Raw genomic sequence first — 27,280 nt, 5'->3', positions numbered from 1 at the left:
GGGAAATTGTGTCCGGTACCCTAACAGGGGTCCCCGGGAACAGTTTCCCCCAACCATATTCTCCCAATCCGCAACATATTTGGCGCCCACGCTGGGCTGACTTTGTTCTGGGTCATCCCACTGTGTCACTCTGTGGCATGGTGCTGTGCTCTAAGCTCCAGCTTTCCCTCTTTCTAAGGGCGCCAAACTGTATCACCATACCCTTTTATATCAAGAAGTGACCAAAATATATATATATATTTTTGGTGGTACTGGGGTTCCTGGAAACCCTTCTACCTCTGGGCTACACTCCCAGACCCATTTTTATACTTTTCTATTTGGAAACAGGGTCTCTTAAGCCAGTGTGGCTGGCTTCAAACCTGAGCAATCCTCCTGTCTCAGCCTCCCAAGAGTGGGGATTACAAGCATGAGCCACCATGCCCAGCTCTTTTTTTTTTTTTTTTTTTTTTTTTTTTGCAGTACCTGGAAGCTTCTACCTCCAAGCTACACCCCCAGCCCTATTCTTTAGTCCTTTTATTTTTGAAACAGGGTCTCACTGATTTGCAAAGTGCTTTGCTAAGTAGCTGAGGCTGTCCACAAACTACGATCCTCCTATTTTAGCCTCTCGGATGCTGGGATTACTTACAAGCGTGTGCCACCACACCTGGCTGACAAAATTCTTTAATGTGCATTGTGTTGCAAAGGGCATATATCCTTGTTAAATGCCCAAGCAGAGGACTTTGATCCAGGGTCAGAAACTGTAGCTCCCTGGCCAAGTTTCCATTATCTCCTCTAGCTCATTTCCTTCCACTGGTCTCAATAGTTCCTTGACAGGATCAGAGGCCAGGACAGATGGAGGGCGCCTCCTCCTTCCTCTGATCCTGCTGGGGGTGGGGGAAGAGTGGGAAGCATAAGCAGAGCACTGGGCTTGTTACGGGCTTTCCTCAGATGGCTGGAAGCAATCAGGGGAGAAATTTACAGGCGTGCTGCTCCACGCCCAGAAGTCTCAGCCACCAAGTTTAACCTTAGAGCTTTTGGATGAAGCTGTGCCCATGTTCCAACTAGACAAAGCAATCAGAACCACAGTTGCTTGGTAGAGAAAAGCTCCACCAGCAATTCTGACGCCCTGCAAAGGGGAGACCCACATCACAGCAGATTAGGCACACAGTGTAGCTCAGGTACCGCCTCTCCACAAATCTTCCCTGAACCTTGAGTCCAACCAAGCACCTTCCTACTTCTCATAGAGCTCTGCCTAGGGCACGGCTCAGAGTATTTATCATCCTGTGCTGAAATCATCCACTTATCTCTTGGTCTTATCATTAGATTTATAACTCCTTGAGGGCAAGAACTATATCTTTTCACTTTGTTCTCTAGAAAACCTGGAATGAACAGCATGTTTTGAAGGTCAAGTCTCATCCCAAAAGAAATTCCTTGGGTAGTAGACTGGGAATGCCCTGGAAGTGCATTGGCGCGCAAACCTGTCTTTTCTTTAAACCCTGCCCCTGTCAATGTGCCCGCTGTCCTAAGTTCTTCCTGACCTCCTGCCCCGCTCAAGAGCCCATAATAGGGAAAAATGAAAGTTGGAGCAAGAAATGGGTACAAAGGTACAGTAAGATAAGACATTTGCTCATTACACAACGTAGACATGTATTGAAAAATCAGATAGTATCCCCGAAATATAGACCATATGTGTCAATAATAAACTAGAAAAGGAAAAGGAAAATTGGAATAAGAAGGATACAGATTCAAATTCCAGTTCTCTACTTCCTGGTTTAAAAAAGCTAGCTCTAGGAGGCTGGGTGTGGTGGCACAGGTTTGTAATCCCAGCATTCGGGAGGCGGAGACCAGAGGATCAGCGTTCCTGGACAGCCGCAGCTGCTTAGCGAGGCCCTCCACAAGTTAGTGAGACCCTGTTTCAAAATAAATAAAAAATAGGGCAGGGGTGTATCTTGGAGGTATAATGCCCCTGGTTTCCATCCTCAGTACTGGGGCCGGGGGGCAGGAAGCTCAAGCTTGTAATCCCAGCATTTGGGAGGCTGAGATGGAGGATCGCGCAGGTTCTAAGCCAGCCTCAGCTACTTAGTGAGGCCTGTTGCAACTCAGTGAGACCCTGTTTCAAAATAAAGAATAAAAAATAGGGCTGGGGGTGTACCTGGGAGGTAGAATGCCCCTAGGTTCCATCCCGAGTACCGAAAAAAAAAAAAAAAAAAAAAAAACTAGCTCTAAAGCCCTTCCTTGATTTTCAAATCTCTAGAATGGTAATAACATTTATATAAAATGGAAGAAGAGTGCATGTTATAGGCAATGCCTTGTTAGCCATAAAACACCGTATAGAATATTCCTGTCTTTTCCACTAACTATAGTCAACAAATGACACAAGCAGTTGCGGACCACACTAGTGAAATAAAACCTGTACTCACAGTTCCAAAATCAGGATGTAGGATGTAGGGGACTCATAGGTGTCATGGAGAGTGATGTACTGGGGGTGCTGCAGGTGCTGAAGCAGGGCGGCCTCGTGGGCAGCCTGCTCCTTCTTCTTCATTTTTTTGCTCACGAATTTCACGGCGACATCTTTGCGGGTAGCTTTGTGAACGCATTTCTTCACTATGGAAAATCGGCCTCTGAAAAACAAAAGGGAGAAAGAGTTTGCCAACATTTATCAGTAAACTAGGTGTCATTTGATCCAAGGATGTGTAAAGCACTCAGACACAACACTTACAAGCTTAGCATCCCAGATACAAAAAATCTGAAACCTGAAATGCTCCAAAATCTGAAACCTTTTTTTTTTTTTTTTTCTGGTGGCACTGGGGATGGAACTCAGGGGCCTTCTACCTCCGGGCTACACTCCCAGACCTATTTTATATTTTATTTGGAAACAGGGTCTCTTAAGCCAGCTGAGGCTGGCTTCGAACCTGCATAATCCTCCTGTCTCAGCCTCCCAAGTGCAGGGATTACAAGCCTGCACCACCACACCCAGCTTAAATCTGAAACCTTTTGAAAGCTTCTGGATTAATGATGTTTTGTTTATTTATTTGTTTGTTTGTTTACTGGTACTGAGGTTGAAACCCAGGGGAACTCTACCTTTGAGCTATACCCCCAGCCCTATTTTTTATTCTTTATTTTATAATAGGGTCTCACTGAGTTGCAAAGGGCCTCACTAAGTAGTAGCTGAGGCTGTCCTCGAACCTCGATCCTCCTGTCTCAGCCTCCCAAATGCTGGAATTACAAACATGTACCACCAGGCCTGGCTCTTTAACAACATTTTTAAAGAGGCAAATTTTAGCTGGGCATGTGGCATATGCTTGTAGTCCCAGTACTTGGGAGGCTGAGACAGGAAGATCATAGGTTCAAGGCCAGCCCCAGCAATTTGGTGAGGCTCTCAGCAACTTAGACCTTGTTTCAAAATAAAAAGGGCTAAGAGTGTCAAATGCCTCTAGGTTCAATCCTCAATACCAAAATAAATAAGTAAATAAATAAATAAAACAAGGAGGCAAGTATATACAAAAGTATATATAAAGTATATACAAAAGCAAAGAGAATAGATCTCCTATGTATCCAGCTTCAAAAATCATCAACATTTTAACAATTTTGCTTTATTTATTTCTTTTCTAACCTGCACTTTTACTTTTTTCCAGTGGTATTTTAAGATAAAGCCAAGCAAGGCAATGTGGTACAGGCCTGTAATTCTAGTACTTGGAGAGCTGAGACAGGAGGATCGTAGATTTGAGGTTAGCCTCAGCAACCCAGGTTCGCAGTTTGTGGCCAGCCTCAACTACTTAGTGAGGCCCTTTGCAATTTAGTGAAACCCTGTTTCAAAATAAAGAATAAAAACATCGGGCTAGGGGTATAGCTCGGAGATAGAACCCAGGGGCCTGGGTTCCATCCCAAGTACCACAAAAAAAAAAAAAAAAAAAAAGAAAGAAAGAAAGAAAAAGAAAAAAAAAAGAAACAAACTCAATAACCACCCTGCCATTATCCCATGTAACAGAATTACCCAGACCTAAAAAAGAAGGTGCCCACCTGCACCTGGAGCCCTGAGCAAGGGAAGAAGAGAAAGGAGAGGCACGGTGGTGACAAGGCCCTACCATGCAAGCCCTGCCCAGGTGCTGGGCTAACGTGAGCAGAGGAGCAGGGACTGCAGCCAGTCCATTCCTCAGCCCACCGAGCATCGCCCCAGGCCTCCCACTCCTTCCTTCCCCTGGCTCTGCAGGCACTAAACAACTTGCTTATGACGCTACTTTTTTCCCCACTATAGATTTACCTAAAGGAAGAGAATGCACTAATCCACAAAACAAATATTAGATGAATAGTAATTGTCTGCCTGTTATACATTAGACATCTTCCTTGGCCCGGTGAACAAGTATTTGGTCAAAGTGGCAGTTCTACTTTACATCACTAATTCATAAGCTGCCATTCCGGGTTTTCACGGAACTCTCATAGGGTTCTATTGTTAATTTAGCTGAGTATAATTATAGGTTGGGACAATTTTCATTCATAATTTTGAGTGAGTGAGGGATTTTTTGGGTGGTACTAGAGATGAAATACAGGGGCTTTCTACCCCTGAGCTACACTCCCAGACCTATTTTCTATTTTATTTGGAAACAGGGTCTCACTGAGTTGCTGAGAGCCTCACTAAGTAGCCGAGGCTGGCTTTGAACCTGTGCGATCCTCCTGTCTCAGCCTCCCAAGCGCGGGGATTACAAGTGTATGCTATCACACCTGGCTCATTCATTATTCTGAATAAATTTTTCCACTGTCTTCCAAGTATATAAATTCCAAATATATAAATATTATGTTAATAGTTAATATTCAAAACATTATGGTTTCCTATCCTTTGTAGATGACCCTTTTTCCTTGTGGAAAGGTTGTAGGTTCTTGTCTTTTTTCAGTGTTGAGAAACTTTAACATGAATTCAGGTCTGTTTTCATCTATTAGGTGGGGCCCATAGGGTGCTCATTCAGCCAGTAAACTCACATCCTTTCATTCTTGAGAATATTGTATTTCTTAGAAAGAATTCCTTCAAGCAGGGCACAGTGACTCATGCCTATAATCCCAGTATTGGGAGGCTGAGGCAGGAGGATCTTAGATTAGAGGCTAGCATGTAGTAACTTAGTGAGACCCTGTCTCAAAATTTAAAAAAAGGAGGGGCTGGGGTGTAACTCAGTGGTAAACAGCCCCTGGCTTTAATCTCTAGTACCAAAAATTAAAAAGAAAAAACAAAGAAAGAAAGGAAGGAAGAAGGGGAGAAAGAAAAAGAAAAAAATAGTGTTCATAACAATTGTGTCCTTACCTTCCAATCTCATTCAGCTCAGTATAAGCAGAATCAAAATTTTCCTTCCAAGAAATGGTGGCACCATCTGCGGCTGCATCTTTGGGAGAGAGAAAACCCAGTGAGGGGTCACATGAGAGAATAATAATCATTTTATTTTTTATTTTATTTTTTTTGGTGGTACTGGGGGTGGAACCCAGAGGCTTCCTACCTCCGGGCTATACTCCCAGACCAATTTTTTATATTTTTATTTGGAAACAGGGTCTCACTAAGTTGCCGAGAGCCTCACTAAGTAGCTGAGGCTGGCTTCGAACCTGTGCGATCCTCCTGTCTCAGCCTCCCAAGCACGGGGATTACAAGCGTGCACCACCACGCCCGGCTAATAATAATCATTTTAAAAAGGTCATTATAAGAGCTCCCACATAACCCCAGAGCAATTCTTGTGCCTAAATATGGAGGCCACCTCAGTGGGAAAATGCCATGATGCTCTGGAATGTTATTTTAAGAAGATCGTCCCAGAAAAAACTGACATGCGGGGTCGGATTCCGTCATCTACTTAAACAAAGGGAGAGCTTGGGACAACCAGAAATGCAGCTTCTGGACGTTCTAAAATATACGTTTGGTGGAAAACATGAAAAGGGAGGGAGGAAGAACACTTTGACGGCCTAGAAAGGCTGGTGAGAAGCAGGGCTGTAGGGAGGATGTGGAAAGAAGAGGGGCAGCGACATGGCCAGGGAAGGAGAAGAGCAAAAGAGGGCGCTTAAGTTCTTCTACAAGCGTCTGCCTCGCCCCGCTGTCCTCAGTTATCTGGCATACTGAATGACTTGACTTTAACCCCCAACATATGCCTGAGTAGACTCCAGCAGCTTTACCTCCTGTGATGTGTTAATTCCCTGGTATTCACACACACACACACACACACACACACACACGCACGCACGCACGCACGCACGCACGCACGCACGCACGCACGCAATTTGTGTCCATTTGTCTGCAGGGATCTAAGGCTCCAAAGTACTAAAACATGACCCTAGTGGCCTGGGAGGAGGCGGCCAAGCCAGCTGTTCATCTCAGGCTGCCCAGGTCACCACCGAGCTGAGGCTGGTGGTGACTTGGCCCGGTGAATAAGTATTCGGTCAAAGTGGCAGTTCTACTTTACATCACTAATTCATAAGCTGCCATTCTGGGTTTTCACGGAACTCTCATAGGGTTCTATTGTTAATTTAACTGAGTATAATTATAGGTTGGGAAAATTTTCATTCATAATTCATTCATAATTCAATATGACTTGACCATACTGAACGCGGAGGACACTGAGACTGAGGACCAAGGTTTCCCAATGAGTCACAGGTCCCTGGAACAAGTCAAAGTCATCGTTCCCGGGAGGGAACTGACTGGGCTAGTGGGGGGATGGGGCTGGACAGCATTTCCAGCAGGGAGAGGGTGTGGCCCAAGTCCCTAGAGAATTCCCCAAGGCCCTCTGGGGACCCCAGATTTCTCATAATCCAAAGAGCCATGGGCCTGTTGCTTTTTATTTATTTATTTATTTATTTATTTATTTATTTATTTTTGTACTGGGGATTGAACCTGGGGGCATTCTACCTCTAAGCTATATCCCCAACCCTGTTTTATTTTTATTTTGAAATAGAATCTCACTAAGTTGCTGAGGGCCTCATTAAGTTGCTAAGGCTGGTTTTGAACCTGCAATTCTCTTGTCTTAGCCTCCCAAGTACTGGGATTACTGGTATGAACCACCACCCCTGGCTGCCTGTTGCTTTTTAAGTACAGTGACACTCTCTACCGTCTTGTCCATATAGCCCACTCCCTGGCACTGCCTGAAATATCAGTATTTGGAGACTTCCTTTCCTCCCTCCTCCTCTTCCTCTTCCTTCTCCTCCTCCTCCTCCTCCTCCTCCTCCTCCTCCTCCTCCTCCTCCTCCTCCTTTTCTTCCTCCTCCATCTTCTCCTTCTTTCTTGGTACTAGAAGGAACCCAGAGACACTGTACCCCTGAGCTACACCTCCAGCCTTATTTTATTTTTATTTTGAAATAGATTTGCAGTAAGTTATTGCCTGCTAGCCTCAAACCTGCAATCTTCCTGTCTCGGTCTTCTAAGAACTAAAATTATAGGCATATACCCCACTATGCTTGGCTCTATTGGGAGATTTCATTAGGCTGCAAGTGTACCATCTCTAAAAAGAAGAAGGAAAGTAAAACAGCATGTTCTGGAATGCCCCCTTTCCATTTCCCCAAACCTAGCCAGGTTAAGGGAACAAGGAGAGCACCTGGGCGGGAAGGCCAGATACTCTTATCTCAAAGGCTGTGGTCCTCTGATGCGCTCTGAGAGCCAGGGCAAGCTGGCATCAGCTGTAGAAAGCTACTTTCCTCACACGCCAGGGCAGTAGCTCCTTGGGATGATGGTCGGACAAGCACACTGAGCAAGCTGATGCTGGCGCTGTCCTGCTTCTGCAGCCCAACATCAAACCCCTCTGAGTAGGGCCGGGCACGGAACTGAGGGCACTGTGGAGAGGATACGCTCCACTTGTCCAGATGGACACCACTGGGCAAAACACCCCAGGACAGGAGGCGCTGCTTGGCAAGGCAGGGAGGGACGGAGGTGCTCATCTGGGCTATGGCAAGACAGCAAGTTTCCTCTTTTAAAATGTCCCTGAGGCTGGGCGTGGTGGTGCACGCTTTAATCCCCGCGCTTGGGAGGCAGAGACAGGAGGATCGCGCAGGTTCGAAGCCAGCCGCGTGCACTGGCTTAGGAGACCCTGTTTCCAAATAAAAAATATAAAAATAGGTCTGGGAGTGTAGCCCGGAGGTAGAAGGGCTTCCAGGAACCCCAGTACCATCAAAAAAATAAATAAATAAAAAAATAAATAAAATGTCCCTGAGCTAAGGGTAGTGGCGCATGCTTATAATCCCAGTACTTGGGAGGCTGAGACAGGAGGACCGCAGGTTCTAAGCCAGCCTCAGCAGCTTAGTGAGGCTCTCAGCAACTTAGTGAGACCCTGTTTCCAAATAAAATATAAAGTAGGTCTGGAGGTATAGCATGGAGGTAGAAGGCCCCTGGGTTTCATCCTCAGCACCACAAAAAAATAAAAATAAATAAATTTTTAAAAATTTTCCTGAGACCCACGTGGGCTGGTGAACAAGGGGATCAAAATAAGAATCACAACTGTAAATGGTTGGTTAGTTACATGTTTATCTCAGTTAAGTTCTCAACAAATCCACATAAAAAACATACCCACATTAAAAAAACAAGTTCCAGGAGGGTGGAGTTGGAAAAGGATCAGTTATTCACTTTGTGGTAAAATCCTTCAACCAGGTTATTCTTCTCTTCCTGTTTCAAGTGGGCTGTCCCTGATGCTTGAGGACCACCTGGCAGGGGTGCCCAGGCAAACGCAGGCTTTGTATTCTTGTCTTAGAAGAGGACAGGATAGCAGCCCTGTGACTCCTGACTCCAGCCTGTCTCTGTTTCTGCAGACCCCCTCCCCCAGGGAGCCTGGCAGGCCCTGGTCAGCAAGGGCAGCAGACCTGACCTTTGCTCTGAGATTCTCAGCGTCACATCTCATAGAAACACGTCCTTAGGCCTCTAACAGGTGGCTTGACTGATGGGGTCAAGCAGCTGTGGGCCGCCTCTCTCCTGGTGGCCTGGCCTGCCAGTGAGTCTGCAATGGGGCTGGGCTGCACCTCCACGGCCCGGGGTCCTGGGCCTGGCTGGCACTCACCGTATTCTGGCAGTCGCACGAACTCCGAGGGTTCGCTGGGAAGGCTGATTCCCCAGGGGTTGCTGGCACTGACCCTGAACTGGTAAGGACACCCAGGACTAAGGTCTTCAATGACGAGGTACGTGTCCAGGGTCGAAGCTACCGACTGCTGCCAGACCTGGGAACCTAGGGCACAGTTTCCAGGGAGAGGGGGAGAGACAGAGTCAAAGGCACACGGTTTCAAAGACCTTCAGCAGACAAAGGAAATTGGGACATACTCAATTCTAGGGACCGCGGTGGTCACTGCATCAGGCTCTGAAAGCTAGAGCCAACGGGGGCGGGTTTGGGTGCAGTTTCCTAAATTACCGGATAAATGTTGATGGTCATGAAAGAAGGTGGCCTTTGGATTCTGTCCCCTCTCAAATGTGAGAATGGGAAGACAGATAATGTTGATCTACAGAGGACTCTGTGGTTAGAGTTTAATTGGGATGGAAGAAAATATTATAAATCAATTAACAAAATGAGAGGAAATATGCTTTGGAAATTGAAACTAAGTGGAAATTAACATGCACAGGGCACTATGGACACAAAAATACTGTGGAAAAATACTCATTAATTTTTTTATTTTTTATTTTTATTTTTGCGGTACTGGGGATGGAACCCAGGGACATTCTACCTCTGAGAGACACCCCCAGCCCTATTTTTTTATTTTTTTATTTTTGAAACAGGGTCTCACTGAGTTGCAAAGGGTCTCACCAAGTAGCTGAGGCTGGTTTTGAACCTGTGCCATCCTCCTGTCTCAGCCTCCCAAATGCTGGGATTACAAGCGTGAGCCACCACGCCCGGCTGAGTCTCTTATTTAAAACAATGGACCCACACCGGGCATAGTGGCGCACACGCTTGTAATCCCCACGCTTGGGAGGCGGAGACAGGAGGATCACGCTGGTTCAAAGCCAGCCTCTCTGGCTTAAGAGACTCTGATTTCAAATAAAAATATAAAATAGGTCTGGGAGTGTAGCCTGGAGGTAGAAGGATTTCCAGGAATTCCAGTACCACCAAAAATAAAAAATAAAAAGATAAATAATAAATAGAACAATGGACCCTGGGGAGGTGGAAAGCACTAGTCTTACTTTAGAGATGGAAAAACCGAGCCTCAGAAATGTGAAACAATTTGCTCACAAGAACTTAATTACTAAGGTGAACTGTGAGCTGAATAAATGTGGAAAGTAAATGTGAACTTTGTAAAATGTGTTCCAGCTCAGCCTTCACACCTCTGTGCTGACCTGGGAGACCCAAGAGTGAACGGCTTAAGGAAAATGCTGAAATGGTTTATAACCGCACAGGGCTTGTTCAATGAAAGAGAAGAAGAAAGATGCGTTAAAATCCTAAGGATAATGAAAACAGAGTAAAGAAGTGTTTTGGACGAGGGGAGCAGCTGCTTTCAGTTCAACTGTGCAATTTATAAGGGGATGCAGACGTGTTAGCGAGGAGAGGTACCAGCGATGTTTTTGTTGCTATTGTTGTTGTTGCTGGTACTGGGGAGTGACCCAGGGGCATTCTACCTTCAAGCTATACCCCAGCCCCTACTTATTTATTTATTTATTTATTTATTTATTTATTTAGGAACAGGGTCTTGACAAATTGCTGGGGCTTCCCCGAATCTGCGACCCTCCTGTCTAATCTCCCAAGTACTGGAATCACAGGTGTGTGCTCCCACACCCTGCTGGAAAGCTTCTTTTTTTTTTTTTTTTTTTTTTTTTCAGTAGTGGGGATGGAACCCAGGGGCGTTCTACCTCCGAGCTACACCCCCAGCCCTATTTTTTATTCTTTATTTTGAAACAGGGTCTCACCGAGTTGCAAGGGGCCTCACTAAGTAGCTGAGGCTGTCCACGAACTGCGATCCTCCTGTCTCAGCCTCCCAAATGCTGGGATTACAAGTGTATGCCATCACACCTGGCTTAAAACTAATTTTTAAGCTGATTTACAGCTCTAAATGTAACACATTTTAAAAGTTTAAATTGTAGTCGGGCGTGGTGGCGCACACTTGTAATCCCCGCGCTTGGGAGGCTGAGACAGGTGGATCACGCAGGTTCGAAGCCAGCCTCAGCTACTGAGTGAGGCTCTCAGCAACTTAGTGAGACCTTGTTTCCAAATAAAATATAAAATAGGTCTGGGAGCATAGCCCGGAGGTAGAAAGTCTCTGGGTTCCACCCTCAGTACCACAAAAAAAAAAAAAAAAAGTTTAAATTGTGCCAGGTGTGGTGGCACACACCTATAATACTAGCACTTGGGAGGATGAGACAGGAGGATCACAGGTTTGAGGCCAATGTGCCATAACTTAGCAGAACCTTGTTTCAAAATAAATATAATAGGGCTAGGGGTGTAGCTTAGAAGTAGAACCTTTTTTGTATCCTCTGGGTTCAATCCCAGGACCATAAAAAAGTTTAAATTGTAAAATAATATATATATATATATATATATGTATATATATATACACACATATATATATTATATAACATAAAATAACATATATAACATTATATAACATATAATATTATGTGCCCTGTGAATTTCATCTTGGGGCAGAGTGGGTTATAACGCCCTAGGAAGGTCATAAATTCTATCTAGAGAGCGAGGTTCTTATGCTAGCTCTGTCTCTTACTAACTACAACCTTGTGTTTTTTTTTTAACAGTCTTTAGGCCTTAGTCCCCCATTTGTGAAGTGGACCTGATGGTCCTGTCTGGATGATGGAGCAGATTAAGCAGGGAAATATAGTGGAGGTACTTTGTTTATTTTTTATTTTTTATTTTTATTTGGAAACAGGGTCTCTTAAGCCAGTGCGGCTGCCTTCGAACATGCGTGATCCTTCTGTCTCCGCCTCCCAAGCGCGGGGATTACAAGCGTGTGCCACCACGCCTGGCAGTGGAGGTACTTTGAATCCACCCTGGGTCATGACCAAGTTAGGGACCATTACGTCTCCTTAGTGACAACAGATACAGGAAATTTGCCATCAAAATGCAGCTGCAGACTGACCCATAGGCCTTTGTGTGAGCTGGACACAGGAGGTAGTTTCCAAAAGACAAGGAGGCTCAGGTTCATAACTCTGAAGGACCCCCCACCCACCCAGAAAGACAGAAGAGCAGGGCAGCGCACCTTCTTCTCGGTACTCCACGGTGTAACCTGAAATGGTGCAGTTCCCTGTGCTGGCGGGGGGCAGCCAGCGGAGAATCACAGAGGTACAGCTCCTCTCCTGAGCGATGGGGCGATTGGGGGCTGCTGGAACACCTGCGGAGACAGTAGGACCAGGTGCTGTTTCTGCAGAACCTGGTATCTCACAGCAAGGTAGAATGGCGTCTAGAAAGTGCTACCCAACCTGAGTGTCCCCTATGACCCTCTCCGCCAAGTGACACACCTGTTTCCAGGCCAAGGGACGCCCAAGAGACCCACTCTGCTGCCTAATATTCTTCCTCAGGCAAAATACTGTGCTCTGGGATGAATGGTCAGGGAGCTGTGCGGGAGTCTAGGGCAGGACGCAGACAGCTCTTAGCACGGATGCTTCGCTTCTCATTGGCTAGAACTCTCCTTCGGAATATTCACACAGGATCTTTTCTCCCCGGTCTCAGGGAGCCCTTGTCATATTCACTTAAAGTGTTTGACTAGCACAAATTCACAGAGACACAGAGCAGAATGGTGGCCAGGGTTGTGGGGAGGGAGGATCGAGGAGTTACCGTTCCACATGTGGGATAGGTTTCAGTTTGCAAAGATCCGAGTTGGGGGGAGAGATGTGGTGATGGCAGTACGAGAATGTGGATGTACTCGATACCACCGAACTGTGCTTAAAACGGGGAAGAGGTGAAGCATTATGTTGTGTTTGACTAAACTTTAAAAAATGATTTAAAAACAGTATATATGAAAGAGAGACTATACCTTGCACCTTAACGGTTGCGGATGTGGATGTGGTCCCATGGTCATTTGTGGCTACGCACGTATAAATCCCACTGTCTTGGGGCATCAGGTTGCAGATCTTCAGGGTGATTTCTCCAGAATCACTAGGGAGACCAAAAGGATGTCCTTCAGACCCAGTAATGAGGTCACTGACTGATGGGTACAATCCCATTGGGTTGGCACATGGCATGCTGAGCTGAGGCTTGTTAGGCCCAAGGTCTAGCCCAGTTTCATAACCTACGTACCTTGGGTGATTACTTTGCCTCTATATACCCATTTCCTTATGTGGGAAAAAAAAATTACTGGCCTTGCCCATCTACCAAATCTGTTGTAAATGAGGAACAGAGTAAAATAAAGTTTCTTATAGAACATGGTGTGAAATATGTAACATCCCATACAAATATCTGTCTGAAATATAATTAGTATTATGTATTACCACTAGCAACTTTGTCTTAGAATAGTTTCAGTCTCATAGATCAATAATGAATGGTACAAGAAAATGGAAAGACTAAACAATGAAAATAGTCAAGTATTCCAAATTCTACATGTGGGACCCTCAACATAACTACGTGGACTAAGAAAGGGTAAATTCCTCCCCTGAATGGTAACTTCTCCACTTGCCCCAGTATGGGGTCCAGAAACCCCGAGGGAAGAACTGCTGGGAAGGGTTAAGTCAGAAGCCAGGTCATCCTGCTCCCTCCCCGTGGGTTGGGACACATTCTGGGCTCTTTGGGATCCCTGCCAAACACTGATTCTCACAGGAAGCTCCTTGGGCTCATGAATATTTTATGACCTCACTGGGGAGTCTCTGCTGGGAATACCAAGGAGTCATGGTCTTTTCCCATTTCACATGCACACATGTTAAGTCAATAAATGGAACTTCCTTGATTGCGTTTCTTGCATAAATAATTATTTTTTTGTGTGTGTGTGTGGCACTGGGGATTGAACCCAGAGGCATTCTACCTCTGAGCTACATCTCCAGCCCTATTTATTTATTTATTTATTTATTGCAGTTCTGGGGATGGAACCCATGTGCGTTCGACCTCCGAGCTACACTCCCTGCCCAATTTTTTTTTTTTTTGGGGGGGGAGAAGTACTGCGGTTCCTGGAAGCCCTTCTACCTCCGGGCTATACTCCCAGACCTATTTTTTATATTTTTATTTGGAAACAGGGTCTCTTAAGCCAACGCGGCGGGCTTTGAACCTGTGCGATCCTCCTGTCTCTGCCTCCCAAGCGCAGGAATTACAAGCGTGCGCCACCATGCCCGGCACCCTGCCCAATTTTTTATTCTTTATTTTGAAACAAGGTCTCACTGAGTTGTGGAGGGCCTCGCTAAGTAGCTGAGGCTGTCCGCCAACCGCGATCCTCCAGTCTCAGCCTCCCAAATGCTGGGATTACAAGCGTGCGCCACCACGCCCGGCTTCTATATTTTATTTTGAAATAGAATATTGCTAAGTTGCTCAGGGTCTTGCTGAGCTACTGAGCTGGAATTGAACCTGTGGTCCTCTTGTCTCAGCTTCCCAAGCACTGGGATTACAGGTGTGTGGCAAAATGCTTGATACATAAGTGATTCTTAAACTGTTAGGGCTTGCTACTATCTGTCAATTGCTATCTGCTATCTCCTTGTCTACTGTAAGCAGCAGTATACAGTGAAGCTCATAATTAGTAGTGATCAACGTTAACAGAACGGCTGGGAAGCAGCCAACCGAGTTTTATCAAGAGCTCTTTTCGTGTAGAAGCGCAGGGAGATTTTTTCTTTCTCCCCTCCCCCACCTCACCGCTAGTACATCCCCAGCCCTTTATACTTTTTTTTTTTTTTTCTTCAGTACTAGGGATGGAACCCGGGGGCATTCTATCTCTGAGTGACATCCCCAGCCCTAATTTTTAATTCTTTATTTTGAAACAGGGTTTCACTGAGTTGCAAGGGCCTCACTAAGTAGCTGAGGCTGTTCATGAACCTCAATCCTCCTGTCTCAGCCTCCTGAATGCTGGGATTACAAATGTGCACCACCACACATGGCTCAGCCTTTTATACTTAAATTTTTTTTTTTTTTTTGAGTCAGGGTCTCACTAAGTTGCTGAATCTGGCCTTGAACTTGGGATCCTCCTGCCTCAACCTCACAAGTCACTAGACTTGTGCTATTGTGCCCAGAGAGACTTGATTTTCCATTGCACATTTTGGATTGAGTTATTTTTCCCTCTTATAAAATTGTTCCTAGGTAAGGAATTAACTATATCACTGTTTTGAATCATCTTGAAGGGCACATCTCGAAGGATGCCTGAAGACCACGCTCCTGCAGGTCTGGAGCTTTCCCCCTTCTGGCCCAGAGACTCCCCTGAGCATCGTTAGGGGCAGATCATCTAATAGAGTGACTGTAAAGGCAGGGACTGTAGAAGCTCTTTAAACACATTATTCATGCTTCACTTGGATATGAAGCTTTATGCTTTTCTGTATTTATTTACTGTGGGTTCAGAACACAGTCTTTCCAAATAGTTCTTTTTGGCTTCAGGTGTGTTTGCATGGTGCCAAGCACAGTAAGCAACATGTGCCCCAAAGGCTGCCCCAGAGGCCCAGGCCGAGGTCGGCTGCACGGGGTGGGGGTGGGGGGGCAGCTGGGCCGTGGCCAGTACTCCAGCGCTGGGCCCTCTATTGTGTACGGCAGAGCCACCCAGAGGTCTTGACTCAATCTCTCTCCTGATCAACACCCACTGTTTGGTCTGGAATAGGCTCCAGGGCAGCTCTCCTCTCGGAGGGATTAGTAGCCCTAACAGAAGCTGCACCCTAGCTTTAGTCTCTTGCTTGGTGCTGAGGTTGGGGTACTTGTCTTACCAGGAGGAGACGGTGTATGTGGCCGAGCTGTTGTCGGTGTCCAGGATGTTCTGGTCTGGACCCTTCCAGGTGATGGTGGGCTTCGGCCGCCCACAGACTTTACACTGCAGTATCACGGTGTCCCCCAGCAAGCAGGTCACATCCATTAATGGCACAAGGAATTCTGGGGCCACTGGGGTCAAATCGAGAGATGTTCACATCATTTACAACAAACAGAATAAAGCGGGCATTTTAAAAACTATTCTCACCCTCACCCATGTTAAGTAACAATTCAAATAACCTTTAGCCTAACACTGTTGAGTCACCTGCATCTCTTTAGAGAGCTTTTAAAATAAATGTTTATTTTATAAAATTAGGAAATAAAAGAGGGTAAAGTACCATAATACCATAATCCAGCATAATTACTGTAAACATTCTGCTATCTGTCTCGTGTGTGTGTGTGTGTGTGTGTGTGTGTATTAATAGGGATTGAACCCAGAGACATCCTACCTCTGAGCTACACTCCCAGCCTTTTTGATATTTTTTATTTATTTATTATTATTTTATTTCATTATTTGGTGGTACTGGGGTGGAACCCAAAGGCTTTCTACCTTCGGGCTATCCTCCCAGACCTATTTTATATTTTATTTGGAAACAGGGTCTCACTAAGTTGCTGAGAACCTCACTAAGTAGCTGAGGCTGGCTTCAAACCCGTGCGGTCCTCCTGTCTCAGCCTCCCAAGCGCAGGGATTACAAGCGTGTGCCACCACGCCCGGCAATATTTTTTATATTTTGAGAGAGTCTTGCTAGGTTGCAAGAGTCTTGCTAAGTAGCTGAGGCTGTCCTTGAACCTGAGATCCTCCTGTCTCAGCCTCCCAAGTACTGGGATTGCAGGCGTGCACCTCCATGCCCAGCATTCTGGTATTCTTTTAGGCTTTATAGGAACTTATTTCAACCAAAATTTCTTACATATTTCTTGTGATAAGTTGTTGTCTTTTTCACTTAATAGTTTATTATAGACATCTTTTCTTGTCCATAAATACCGAAGCATGTCGCCATTGTTTAGTTCCTAAGGCTAAATATACTATCATTTATTTAGCCAATCCCCACATTTTCAGTTCCACCCCTTTTTAACTCACCTTCTTGGATGAAATTTGGGTTTAAGATCTGAAAAACACAAAGGAACAGAAAATTGCTTGAATCCTAAACTACTAAGAGAGAACAAGAGACTTTTATCTTACTGAATAAAGTACCATTTAGAGAGATGAAGCCTGGAGCCCCGCTGTCCCTTGCTGTGACGTACGGCTACCACGATTATGAAGCCCCTCTTCAGCCATGATGCACTTGGGTTGCTTTCCCAGGCAATCAGGCTGGTCCAGGCAGGTCTGTGGCCACTGGGAACCCTGCCAGCTGCCCTCCCTCTCCACAGTGGCTCTTCCTCTCTTCTCCCTTCTCATGCAATATGCCCTTAAGCAATGCCACAACACCCATTCTTCCCAGTCAACAAATGTTCAAAAAGCAAGGACCTGAGACCTATCAATCCGGGGCCACAGAAATGGAGTTGCTTACTGATTTTCTTCCAAATACCCTCCTGCCACCCGTCCAGACCACCCCAAGCAGAGAAAATCCCCTTTGAGCAGCTGCATGCAGAGCTTCTCCAGTTGAAGAGAAAAAGAGAGGTCTATCTGTCCATCCTGTCTCAACTCGACCTCTTGCAGCACGGGTCTCCGTACGGCCCCTTGCAAGCATCTGCTCTAACCCTCTGACCCTGCGTGCTGCCCTGCGTGATGGGCCCATGACTGGTCCTAGGAGAGACTGCCCAAGCTCTTGGCACACACTGTGCTGCCTGCCTCTGGACAACCTGGTCTTTTCACAGAAGGGAGAACATTCTAGCCTACTTACTAGCCATGCTGGAAAGTTATCCCTTCTTGAGAGGATGGTTACTTTGCCCCCTACCCCTATCTTTTGTGTTTCCTCTAATCAGGCAAGTGCAAGCCCAGGTTATAAATCCTGATGTGGTGGGGGAAAAAAAAAAAGCATAGGGGCTGGGTCACCTGCTGTTTGATGCGATTGTATGCGTGTTAACACTGATTAACATCAATTTCCTTCACTATAAAATGGGGATAAATAATACCTAATGCAATGTATTATTGAAAAGATTAGATGAAACTATTGTCACGTGCTCAGCTTAATGCTTAACAAATAATGAGCGCTCATACAAATTCGAATAAAGATTATTGAATTCTAACCTTCCTCTGCTAAGGTAGAGTGGCTTGTCTCTAAGAGTTTATCTTATAGACACTGCCCTCCTCCTCCTCCTCCTCCTCCTCGTCCTCGTCCTCCTCCTCCTCCTCCTTTTTGGTGGTACTAGAGATTGACTCAGAGCATCCTACCTCTGGGCTATATCCCCAGCCCTTTTTATTTTTTATTTTGAAACAAGGAGATTTTGGGTTTATTATTATTTTTTTTTATTTTTTGGTGGTACTGGGGTGGAACCCAGTAGCTTTCTACCTCTGGGCTACACTCCCAGACCTATTTTATATTTTTATTTAGAAACAGGGTCTCACTAAGTTTCGAGCCTCACTAAGTAGCTGAGGCTGGCTTTGAACCCGTGCGATCCTGCTGTCTCAGCCTCCCAAGTGCGGGGATTACAAACCTGCATCATCACGCCCGGCTTGCTAGGTTTTTGACAGTGTGGTTCTATTGCTGAGGCTATCCTTGAATTTATAATCCTCCTGTCTCAGTCACCCCTTACAGGCATGCACCACCACGCCTGGCTCAAAATTCTTCTTTTCTTCATAAGGAAGCCTGAAACTCCTGAGCTTTACAGAACAGCCCAAGTGGGGCCTTTGCACTGGCCTCCCTGTGTCTCTCTGCCTTATGTGAACACACGTGGCTTCTCTGTATCCGTCTCTTATATACACCCACTGGAACAAAGCTGCTCTTTCCTTCTTTGGGGTTGCCTTTGCAAGCCAATTTCCCACTTACACAGCCTAAGTTTTTCATAAAATGGGCTGCAGAAAATCCTTGCGATGGGATGCCAAGCTCTGGGACTGAGTGTCCCAACGGTGACTGCTATAGTGCCCTCTGCTAGTCAACGACGGCCACTCCTGCCACTGCCCAGCCTTTCTTTAAATCCTTGTTTCGCAATTCCTGACCACCGATGCCGGGGCCTCGTGCCAACAGGTTCTGCTTTACTTGGTGTGAGGTGGGCCCAGGCATCAGGAATTTGGGAAGGACCTTCAGATGAATACACATGTGGCCTGGTGTGAGGACCACTGCTGGAAGTCTTCTCTCCACCATTCTGATCCCCAACAAGCCAGCTTCGGTGAGGGGCCTTTGATAAAGGCAACTGTTTTCCCCACACCTGGGACCCCTCTATGTGAGAAGACTCTGGGTCCTGGTAGGGGAGGGATGTCAAAGTTCATTCCTGTTGAGGGATCAAACAATGAGAACATGTGGTAAGTGCGCCACAGCACCAGTAGGGGTGCTAAAGAGGCCACACGTTTATCAGCTTGGCTTAGGCCAAGCAGGGAGAATGATATCTGGGTCATCCAAAAAAAAAAAAAAAAAAAAAAAAAAGGGAAGCTGGGCATGGTGGTGCACACCTGTAATCCCAGTATGTAGGAGGCTGACCAAGAGAATCACATGTTTGAGGCCAGCCTTAGCAACTTAGTGAGATCTTGTTTCAAAATTAAAAAAAAAAATTGTTTATAGAAGAGGATGGGGGTATCACACCAGCATCCTTTTCTTTCCTCCCTCCCTTTCTTCCTTCTTCCCTCCTTTCTGTGGTACTGGGGATTGAACCTGGTGTGTGTGTGTGTGTGTGTGTGCGCGCGCGTGTGCTACCACTGAGCAACATCCTCGGTCTTTTAAAAATTACTTGATGTCGGGCGTGGTGGTGCACGCTTGTAATCCCTGCGCTTGGGAGGCTGAGACAGGAGGATTGCATGGGTTCGAAGCCAGCCTCAGCTACTTAGTGAGGCTCTCAGCAACTTAGTGAGACCCTGTTTCCAAATAAAAAATATAGAAATAAATAAAAAATATAAAAATAAATAAATAAAAATTATTTGATAGCAGGGCATGGGGCCACACCTGTAATCCCAACACTTGGGAGGCTGAGGTAGGAGAATCACAGGTTCTAGGACAGATTCAGCAAGTAGTGGGACTCTTATCAACCTAGAGAAACTTTGTTTCAAAATAAAAATAATAAAATAGGGCTGAGGTATAGCTTGGGGTTAGAATGCTCCTGGGTTCAATCCCCAGTACCACACACATGCACAAAATAATAAAATAAAAATTTATTTATTTATTCATTGGTACTAGGGATTAACCCCAAGGAAGCTCAGTCCTTAATAAAATATTTATTTAGTACTGGAGATTGAATACAGGAGCATTCTACTTCAGGGCTACACCCCTAGCCTTTTTAAAATTTTGAAGCAGGGTCTCTCTCGCTAAGTTTCTGAGGGTCTTGCTAAGTTGATGAGGCTGGCCTTGAACCTGATATCCTTCTTGTCTCAGCCTCCTAAGTAATGGGATTACAGGCATGTGCTACCATGCCCCATTTTGTTTATTTTGAGGCAGGGTCTCGCTAAATTGCTGAGGCTGGCCTTGAACTTGAGACTCCTGCCTCAGCCTCCTCTGCAGATGCTGAGATTTCAGGTGTGTATCACTATGCCTGGCTAAAGCTAAGCATATTTTTAAAATGTTAACAGTGCTTATCTCAGGATGGGAGAACTCAGGGTGGCTGTCTCCTTACTCAAGATTGACTAAGTTCATATTGATTGTTCTGCTCTTGTATACAATTTTGTGGAAACAGAAATACTAAGACATAGCCAGGCATGGTGGCGCATGCTTGCAATCCCAGAACTTGGGAGGCTGAGACAGGAGGATTGCAAGTTTGTGGACAGCCTCAGCTACTCAGTGAGGCCCCCTGTAACTTAGTGAGACCCTGTTTCAAAATAAAGAATAAAAAATAGGACTGGGGGTATAACTCAGAGGTAGAATGCCTCTGAGTTCAATCCCTAGTACTGCAAAAATAAATAAATACACAGCCCCATCACTTGAGAGTTATGAAAACACTAACCAAAGTTTCAATGACTTAATTTTCTTACCTGGACTTTCACAAATATTCTGTAGTTAATGTGTTTAACTTTCATAGTGTGTGTGTGTGTGTGTGTGTGTGTGTGTGTGTGTGTGTGTGAGAGAGAGAGAGATTGGGGGTTGAACCCATGGGTATTCTACCTCTCAGCTACACCCCAGACCTTTTTTGTTTTGGAATAGGGTCTCACTAGGTTGCTGAAAGGCTCGCTATGTTGCTGAGGCTGTCCTTGAACCTGTGATCCTTCTGTTTTAGCCTCGTAAGTACTGGGGTTACAAGCATGGACCACATGCCTGGCTGAACTTTCATAAAGTTTTAAAAGGAAACGAGATGCGGCCAGCTCTGCTGCAGTGCCTGCTGGGCACTGGTGACCAGCCTTCAACAGCATGGCCCTCCAAACTCCCCTTTCCTGCCCCTACTCTATCAGAAGACTCTAGGGTACAAGCAACGTGAGAATAGCACCGAATTTGTTCAGGGGCCTGTATTTCCCATCATGACGGGGATCCACGGGGAGGAAGACATCGAGTCTATACCAGGAGTCTCATGGAGGAGACAAATGATGAAGGGATGTGTAGCAGGCTAATAATATCTTTTTTGTGTGTCTGTGTGTGGTGCTGGGGATTGAACTGGCTCCTCACACATACTAGTAAACACTCTACCACGGGGCTGCATCCCCAGCCACTACTGTAGTTTAATTAGAGTCTTAAAAACCTGTACTGTGGCCGGGCGTGGTGGCGCACACTTGTAATCCCCGCACTTGGGAGGCAGAGACAGGAGGATCGCGCAGGTTCGAAGCCAGCTGCGTGCGCTGACTTAGGAGACCCTGTTTCCAAATTTAAAAAATGTAAAAATAGGTCTGGGAGTGTAGCCCGGAGGTAGAAAGGCTTCCGGGAACCCCAGTACCACCAAAAAAAAAAAAAAAAAACAAAACTGTACTGTGGCAGTACTTCTATAAGAAAACACCCAAGGTGCTGCTTAAAGATTTTTTTTCTTATTCCTCTTCCTCATCACACAGTTCTGTGTTGTGTATATTATTGAGTACATGCACTCTTTTGTTTTGTTTTTGCTACTGGAAATTGAGCCCAGGGGTGTTTTACTTCTGAGCTACACCCTCAAACCATTTTTGTTGTTGTTGTTGTTGTACTGGAGGTAGAACCCAGGGGCTTTTCTATCTCCAGGCTATACTCCCAAACCTATTTTATACTTTATTTGGAAACAGGGTGTCACTAAGTTGCTGAGAGCCTAAGTAGCTGAGGCTGGCTTCAAACCTGTGTGATCCTCCTGTTTCAGCCTCCCCAGCCCTGGGTGGTGTGCACTACCACACCAGGCTAAAACCATTTTATTTATATTTATTTATTTTTTGTGGTACTGGGAATGGAACCCAGGGGCTTTCTACCTCCGGGATATACTCCCAGACCTATTTTTATTTTTTCTTTTTTGGGTCTGGGATGGAACCCAGGGACATTCGACCTCCAAGCTACACCCCCTGCCCTATTTTTTATTCTTTATTTTGAAACCGTGTCTCACTGAGTTGCAGAGGGCCTCACTAAGTACCTGAGGCTGTCCGCGCACCATGATCCTCCAGTCTCAGCCTCCCAAATGCTGGGATTACAAGTGTGCGCCACCACTTCTGGCTCCCAGACCTATTTTATATTTTATTTGGAAACAGGGTCTCACTAAGTTGCTGAGAGCCTCACTAAGTAGCTGAGGCTGGCTTCAAACCTGTGCAGTCCTCCTGTCTCAGCCTCCCAAGTGCAGGGATTACAAGTGTGAGCCACCACGCCCAGCTTAACACCATTTTATTTTTAAAAATTTGAAACAAGGTCTTGCTAAAGTTGCTGAAGCTGGCCTACAACCAGTGACCCTCCTGTTTCAGCCTCCCAAGAACTGGAATTATAGATGTGTGCTGCCATGCCCAGCTCATGCTTAAGAAGCTCATGTTTAAGAAGCAAATCTTTGTAGTTTGGCTATAGACTTTAGTCTATAGGTGTTCACCAGGCTTAATAACTCTGCATCAGGAAGAGATTTAAGAAGCCACCAGCCTTCATCTCTCTGCCTTTTGGCTGGCCCAGGGGTTGCTGATAACAATAATAACATCACCGGTTTGTGTAGCATCATTACACTATAATCTACTCACGCATGCTTTCATTTGCTTTTTCAAAACCCTGGAGGAAGTTCAGGGCCAGTGTTATTTATCCCTTCAGTTCGAGACCGGGAACTGCTGTGTAAGGTCCTGAGAGCAAGCGCTCCTGACCTTGAGCCCGTGGTCTCCCAAGCATGGCATTCTTGCAGCCGAGGGCTGGGGCGAGGCACCGTGAAGCTGTCACTGATGTCAATGACATCTGCGTAGCTGTGCTTCCCAGCACGCTCTCTACCCCACCTCTCTCCAGTCCTTCAGTTTAAACTCCTCCAGCAAGGCTCAAGAGCCTGGGCAAGACCCATGCTATTATTTTTTTATAACTTTGATTCTGGATTATCTACGCAGAAGATTCTTTCCTCATCGTTTCCCTCTTTTTACTTTGAAGCAAGTCTTTTTGTGGACTGGAGAGAATCCTGATGCCCTCTCCCACAGTGGAATAATTTCCTGTGTATTTGTCTCTGGCTCCCAGTAGGCTACAAGACCCAGGAGGACAAGTACCTTATTTTGTTCACTATTATTACCTCCACGCATGGCACAAAGCTTGGCAGCAAGTGCTCCCTATTTGTTAACTCAAGGTAATTTTAAAGAGGTGGGATTCTTATCTGGAGAAGAAGAGCTGAGAAAATGTCTTGCCATGCACTTGGAACGTGTTTTCATTCCCATGGATTGCAAATGTGACTTGCTCGGGAATGCCACTGGCCAGTCAGTCACTGTCTGAGAGTCAGTCCGTAGTGATCTTCCTGGACTGGTCCTCTCAGGCTTGGTCGTGAGCTGTGGTGTGCCTTGACATCTTACCTGTATTCGACTTGGGCAGCCTCGGAGACAGTGGCCCTCCTCCTGCATTGTGTCTGTACTATCAGTCCATCAACCGTTGTGCATGACAGCATCTTGCAACTAAGTATTGGTTGACTAAAATTAGCTGAGGTCACTCAGTTAATAGACTAGAATTTGGGTCTCTCGGCCACGTTGTCCGGTGACCATTGTTGGTAGGTGTAGGGACCAAGGTGCTAATTATGAGCATCATATTTTCTTAAAATCAATGTTTTCCTTCCTTGGAAACAGGTGGGGAGTCGATGAAAAGTGGAGGATAGGAAGGGTGAGCACTGGAATCTGAAATAGGAGTGGTCACGGGGGAAACACCGCACTATTCACCTAAGTCAGTAGTCTGGGAGATACAGGAGAAAATGCCCTGCAAATTACGAGAGGAGGAGGCGGGTCCGGACTGTGGGAAAAGACTACTCAGGAATCTGATTTTATTTGAACAGCAGAGGGCGGCAGGTGGTCAGGCTTCCTCTGAGATGGGAACTCAGAACCACCACGACTCATCTATCAGCAACTCAGTGTCTTCCTTCTGGAGAGAAATCCAGTCATTTTGATTTTTTTTTTTTTATCAAAATGAGACAACAATGAAGCAAGGGGACAAATTGCAAGTAAAATGAACCAGCAGTGAGCAGCGTAACTGGGTTTGTTATTATGAGAAACATAATCACAAGTCTGTTTTTCTTGCTAGTCAATGTGAGGGGAAAATTCTGTCTAGAAAAAAACAGCTGTCAGCTGGGCGTGGTGGAACACACTTGTAGTCCTAGTACTTGGGAGGCTGAGACAGGAGGATTGCAGGTTTGCAGCCAGACTCAGCTACTTAGTGAGGCCCTCTGAAACTCAGTGAGACCCTGTTTCAAAAATAAATAAAAATAAATAAATAAATAATAATAGGGCTGAGGGTGTAGCTTGGAGGTAGAGTGCCCCTGGGTTTAATTCCCAGTGCCACAAAAAAGAAAAAATAAATCAGCTGTCAACTAACTCCACAAGAATATACCTTCACTCCATTTCTGTTAAGTCTTTTATCACCCATTTGCAAAACATAGTTGAAAACTACATAGTGAGGATGATGAAGAAATAAAAATGGCCCAAAGAGAAAGAATCACACTAAAGGTTCTAAACCAATTCAGAGCTACTGGGAATGAACCCAAATCACTGTCTGCCTATTCTACTCTTCATGTGAATCTGTGCAGAGTAGGAAGGTAAGGGGTTTCAGAAAATGAGATTTGGCAATAAAGTGAATAGGTATGAAATAATACTTGGTGGGCTGTGGGTGTAGCTCAGGAGTAGAGCGCGTGCCTAGCACATGCAAAGCCCTGGGTTCGATCCCCAGCAACACAAAAATATAAAGTAAGACCCAGGCATGGTAATGAAAACCTGTAACCCCAGTACTTGGGAAGCTGAGACAGGAGGGTTGCAGGTTCAAGGCCAGCTTCATCAACTTAGTAAGATGCTGCTTCAAAAGGGCTCAGAGTGTGGCCTGGAGGTAGAACACCCCTGGATTCAATCCCTGGTACCACAAAATAATATATAAATAAGTACAATGTCTAGACCTTTATAAAACTGTAGGTATGATTTCTGATTTGGAGACTTAACTCTTCACAACTTCAATCTGGCCAAACCCTACTTCATGGGGGCGAGGAAGGGAGCGGTGCCTTTCTCTTCCAGTGGCAGGCTCTCTTGCATCAACTCCTGCATCAGTGACACTCTCTTGTGTAAAAGACAAATGAAATGGGCCAGGCCTTCAGACTGCGGGCAGGGTGCCTGATGGAGCGCCTGCTGAGACTGTGGGGCCAGAGGAGCCAATTAGGACATTTCCAACCCATGTAACTGGACTTCCTTTCCCAGTGACTCCTGAGTCACCAGGGAAGGATATGTGAGGTCCAGTAATTACCCCAATAGTCAAGGGATTTAAGAAGTTGCTAAGGAAGAAATTCTCCTTGCGTTAGTAGCTGTGCAGCCAGGGAGTGTTGAACCTCAGAGTGCAGACAGCCTCCCTAACACAGGTCGGACTGGGGCTCTCAGCGCACCTCAGGCAAGTCCTACTCTCTCGGGTTGTATGACCTTGAACTCCCGGAACCTACTGACTCTACTGACTTCACTAGGTGGCTTAAGGAATGAAAAGCTTAGCAGATGTGGATACACAGTGGGTGATCTTCTAACTCTCTCGGGGAAGGGGGATCTCCAGTCAGTCTCCCTTCACCCAGTGGCAGAGTATAAATCCATTAGAACAAAGCTGGGCAGAAAGAGTGTCCGTACCAAACCCATCAGATATAGTACAAAGAAAATACACTATCAAAGCAAGAGGAATACAGCCAGGCATGGTGGTTCATGCCCATAATCTCAGAACTTGAGAGGCTGAGACAGGAGGGTCACAGGTTGGAGATCTGCCTCAGCAATTTAGGGAGACCTGGCAACTTAACAAGACCCCATTTCAAGATTAAAATAAAGCCGGGCATGGTGGTGCACACTTGTATTCCCAGCATTCCGGAGCCTGAGACCGGAGGATCGAGGTTCTTAGACAGTCTCAGCTAATCAGCGAGGCCTTTCGCAACTCAGTGAGACCCTGTTTCAAAACTAAAGACTAAAAAATAAGGCTAGGGGTGTAGCTTGGAAATACAATGCCCCTGGGTTCCATCCCCAGTATCACAAAATAAATTAAAAAATAAAATTAAAATAAGTAAAAGAAAAGGGCTGTAGCTTGGAGGTAGAATGCTCCTGGGTTCAATTCCTAGGAGGGAGGGAGGGAGGGAGGGAGGGAGGGAAGGAGGGAAGGAGGGAAGGAGGGAGAAAGAGAGAGAGAGAGGGGAGAAAGAGAGAGAGGGAATAAATGAGAATGAATTGTGATGCATCAATTTCTTTTCCTCCAAAGAGTTCTTGTCATTAAAAGATTCTTTTTGTGAAGTAGGAATCAGACATCGGTGGAAACACACTGGTGGTATCAGGAAGTCGATCACCTGACTAGGGTGTAAAAGTGTCCTTCACTCTGTCTCACCAAAGTTATTTTGAAACTCTGAATCTGGGTCAAGGAGGCCGGAGCAGCTGAGCTGGAGCAACGGGGCTGGCTCTTGGTAAACCAGGACCTTGGGCTGGGGAATTGTGGGTTTGGGGAAGAAAAGGCCGGGTGGGCTCTATCCATTCACACCCTCACTGGAGCTGGATCCAGGAGTGGACACTCAAGTAAGTGGGTCTCAGGAGGAGATCTGCCCAGGCCATTCCCGTCACAGCCCCTGCAAATGCAAGGCACAGAATCTTCCAGTCCCTCTCCTGTGTCATCCCATTGCTTTCAGAGGCTGAGGTGCTCCCGGAGCAAAGTCCTTGGCAGCAAAGTCCTTGGCACCGCTCCTTAGTTCTGCAGTGTTCATAGGGCTACACACCCCTGTATACATGCCGGTCACTTGGAGCTGTGCAGCTCCCACCCAGAAGCCCCGGCCCAGGCAGGCCCCCTGGCCCAAGGTCACGCTGCGGGCAGTATCGCACCAGAATCCAGGGCTCCTCAGTGGTT

The 27,280-nt window shown here is 45.9% G+C and overlaps 1 protein-coding gene across 5 annotated transcripts in view; it reads right to left on the bottom strand.

The window, feature by feature from the left end:
- KALRN (kalirin RhoGEF kinase) overlaps positions 1-27,280 on the bottom strand; it is a gene marked incomplete at both ends in the record, with an annotated part of 686,722 nt that overhangs the window by 3,890 nt on the left and 655,552 nt on the right. For all 5 annotated transcript variants that reach the window (XM_080696283.1, XM_080696272.1, XM_080696284.1 and 2 more), the window contains 7 exons: positions 2,400-2,600; positions 5,270-5,348; positions 8,982-9,146; positions 12,115-12,246; positions 12,889-13,010; positions 15,737-15,908; positions 16,855-16,882. In XM_080696283.1, coding sequence (XP_080552409.1) covers positions 2,400-2,600; positions 5,270-5,348; positions 8,982-9,146; positions 12,115-12,246; positions 12,889-13,010; positions 15,737-15,908; positions 16,855-16,882 — 899 coding nt within the window. The remainder of the gene's footprint in view (positions 1-2,399; positions 2,601-5,269; positions 5,349-8,981; positions 9,147-12,114; positions 12,247-12,888; positions 13,011-15,736; positions 15,909-16,854; positions 16,883-27,280) is intronic.

Source organism: Muscardinus avellanarius, assembly GCF_963383645.1.
Source record: "Muscardinus avellanarius genome assembly, chromosome: 5".
In the NCBI taxonomy this organism is placed as follows: domain Eukaryota; kingdom Metazoa; phylum Chordata; class Mammalia; order Rodentia; family Gliridae; genus Muscardinus; species Muscardinus avellanarius.
This window is presented reverse-complemented; position numbering and strand designations above follow the sequence as displayed.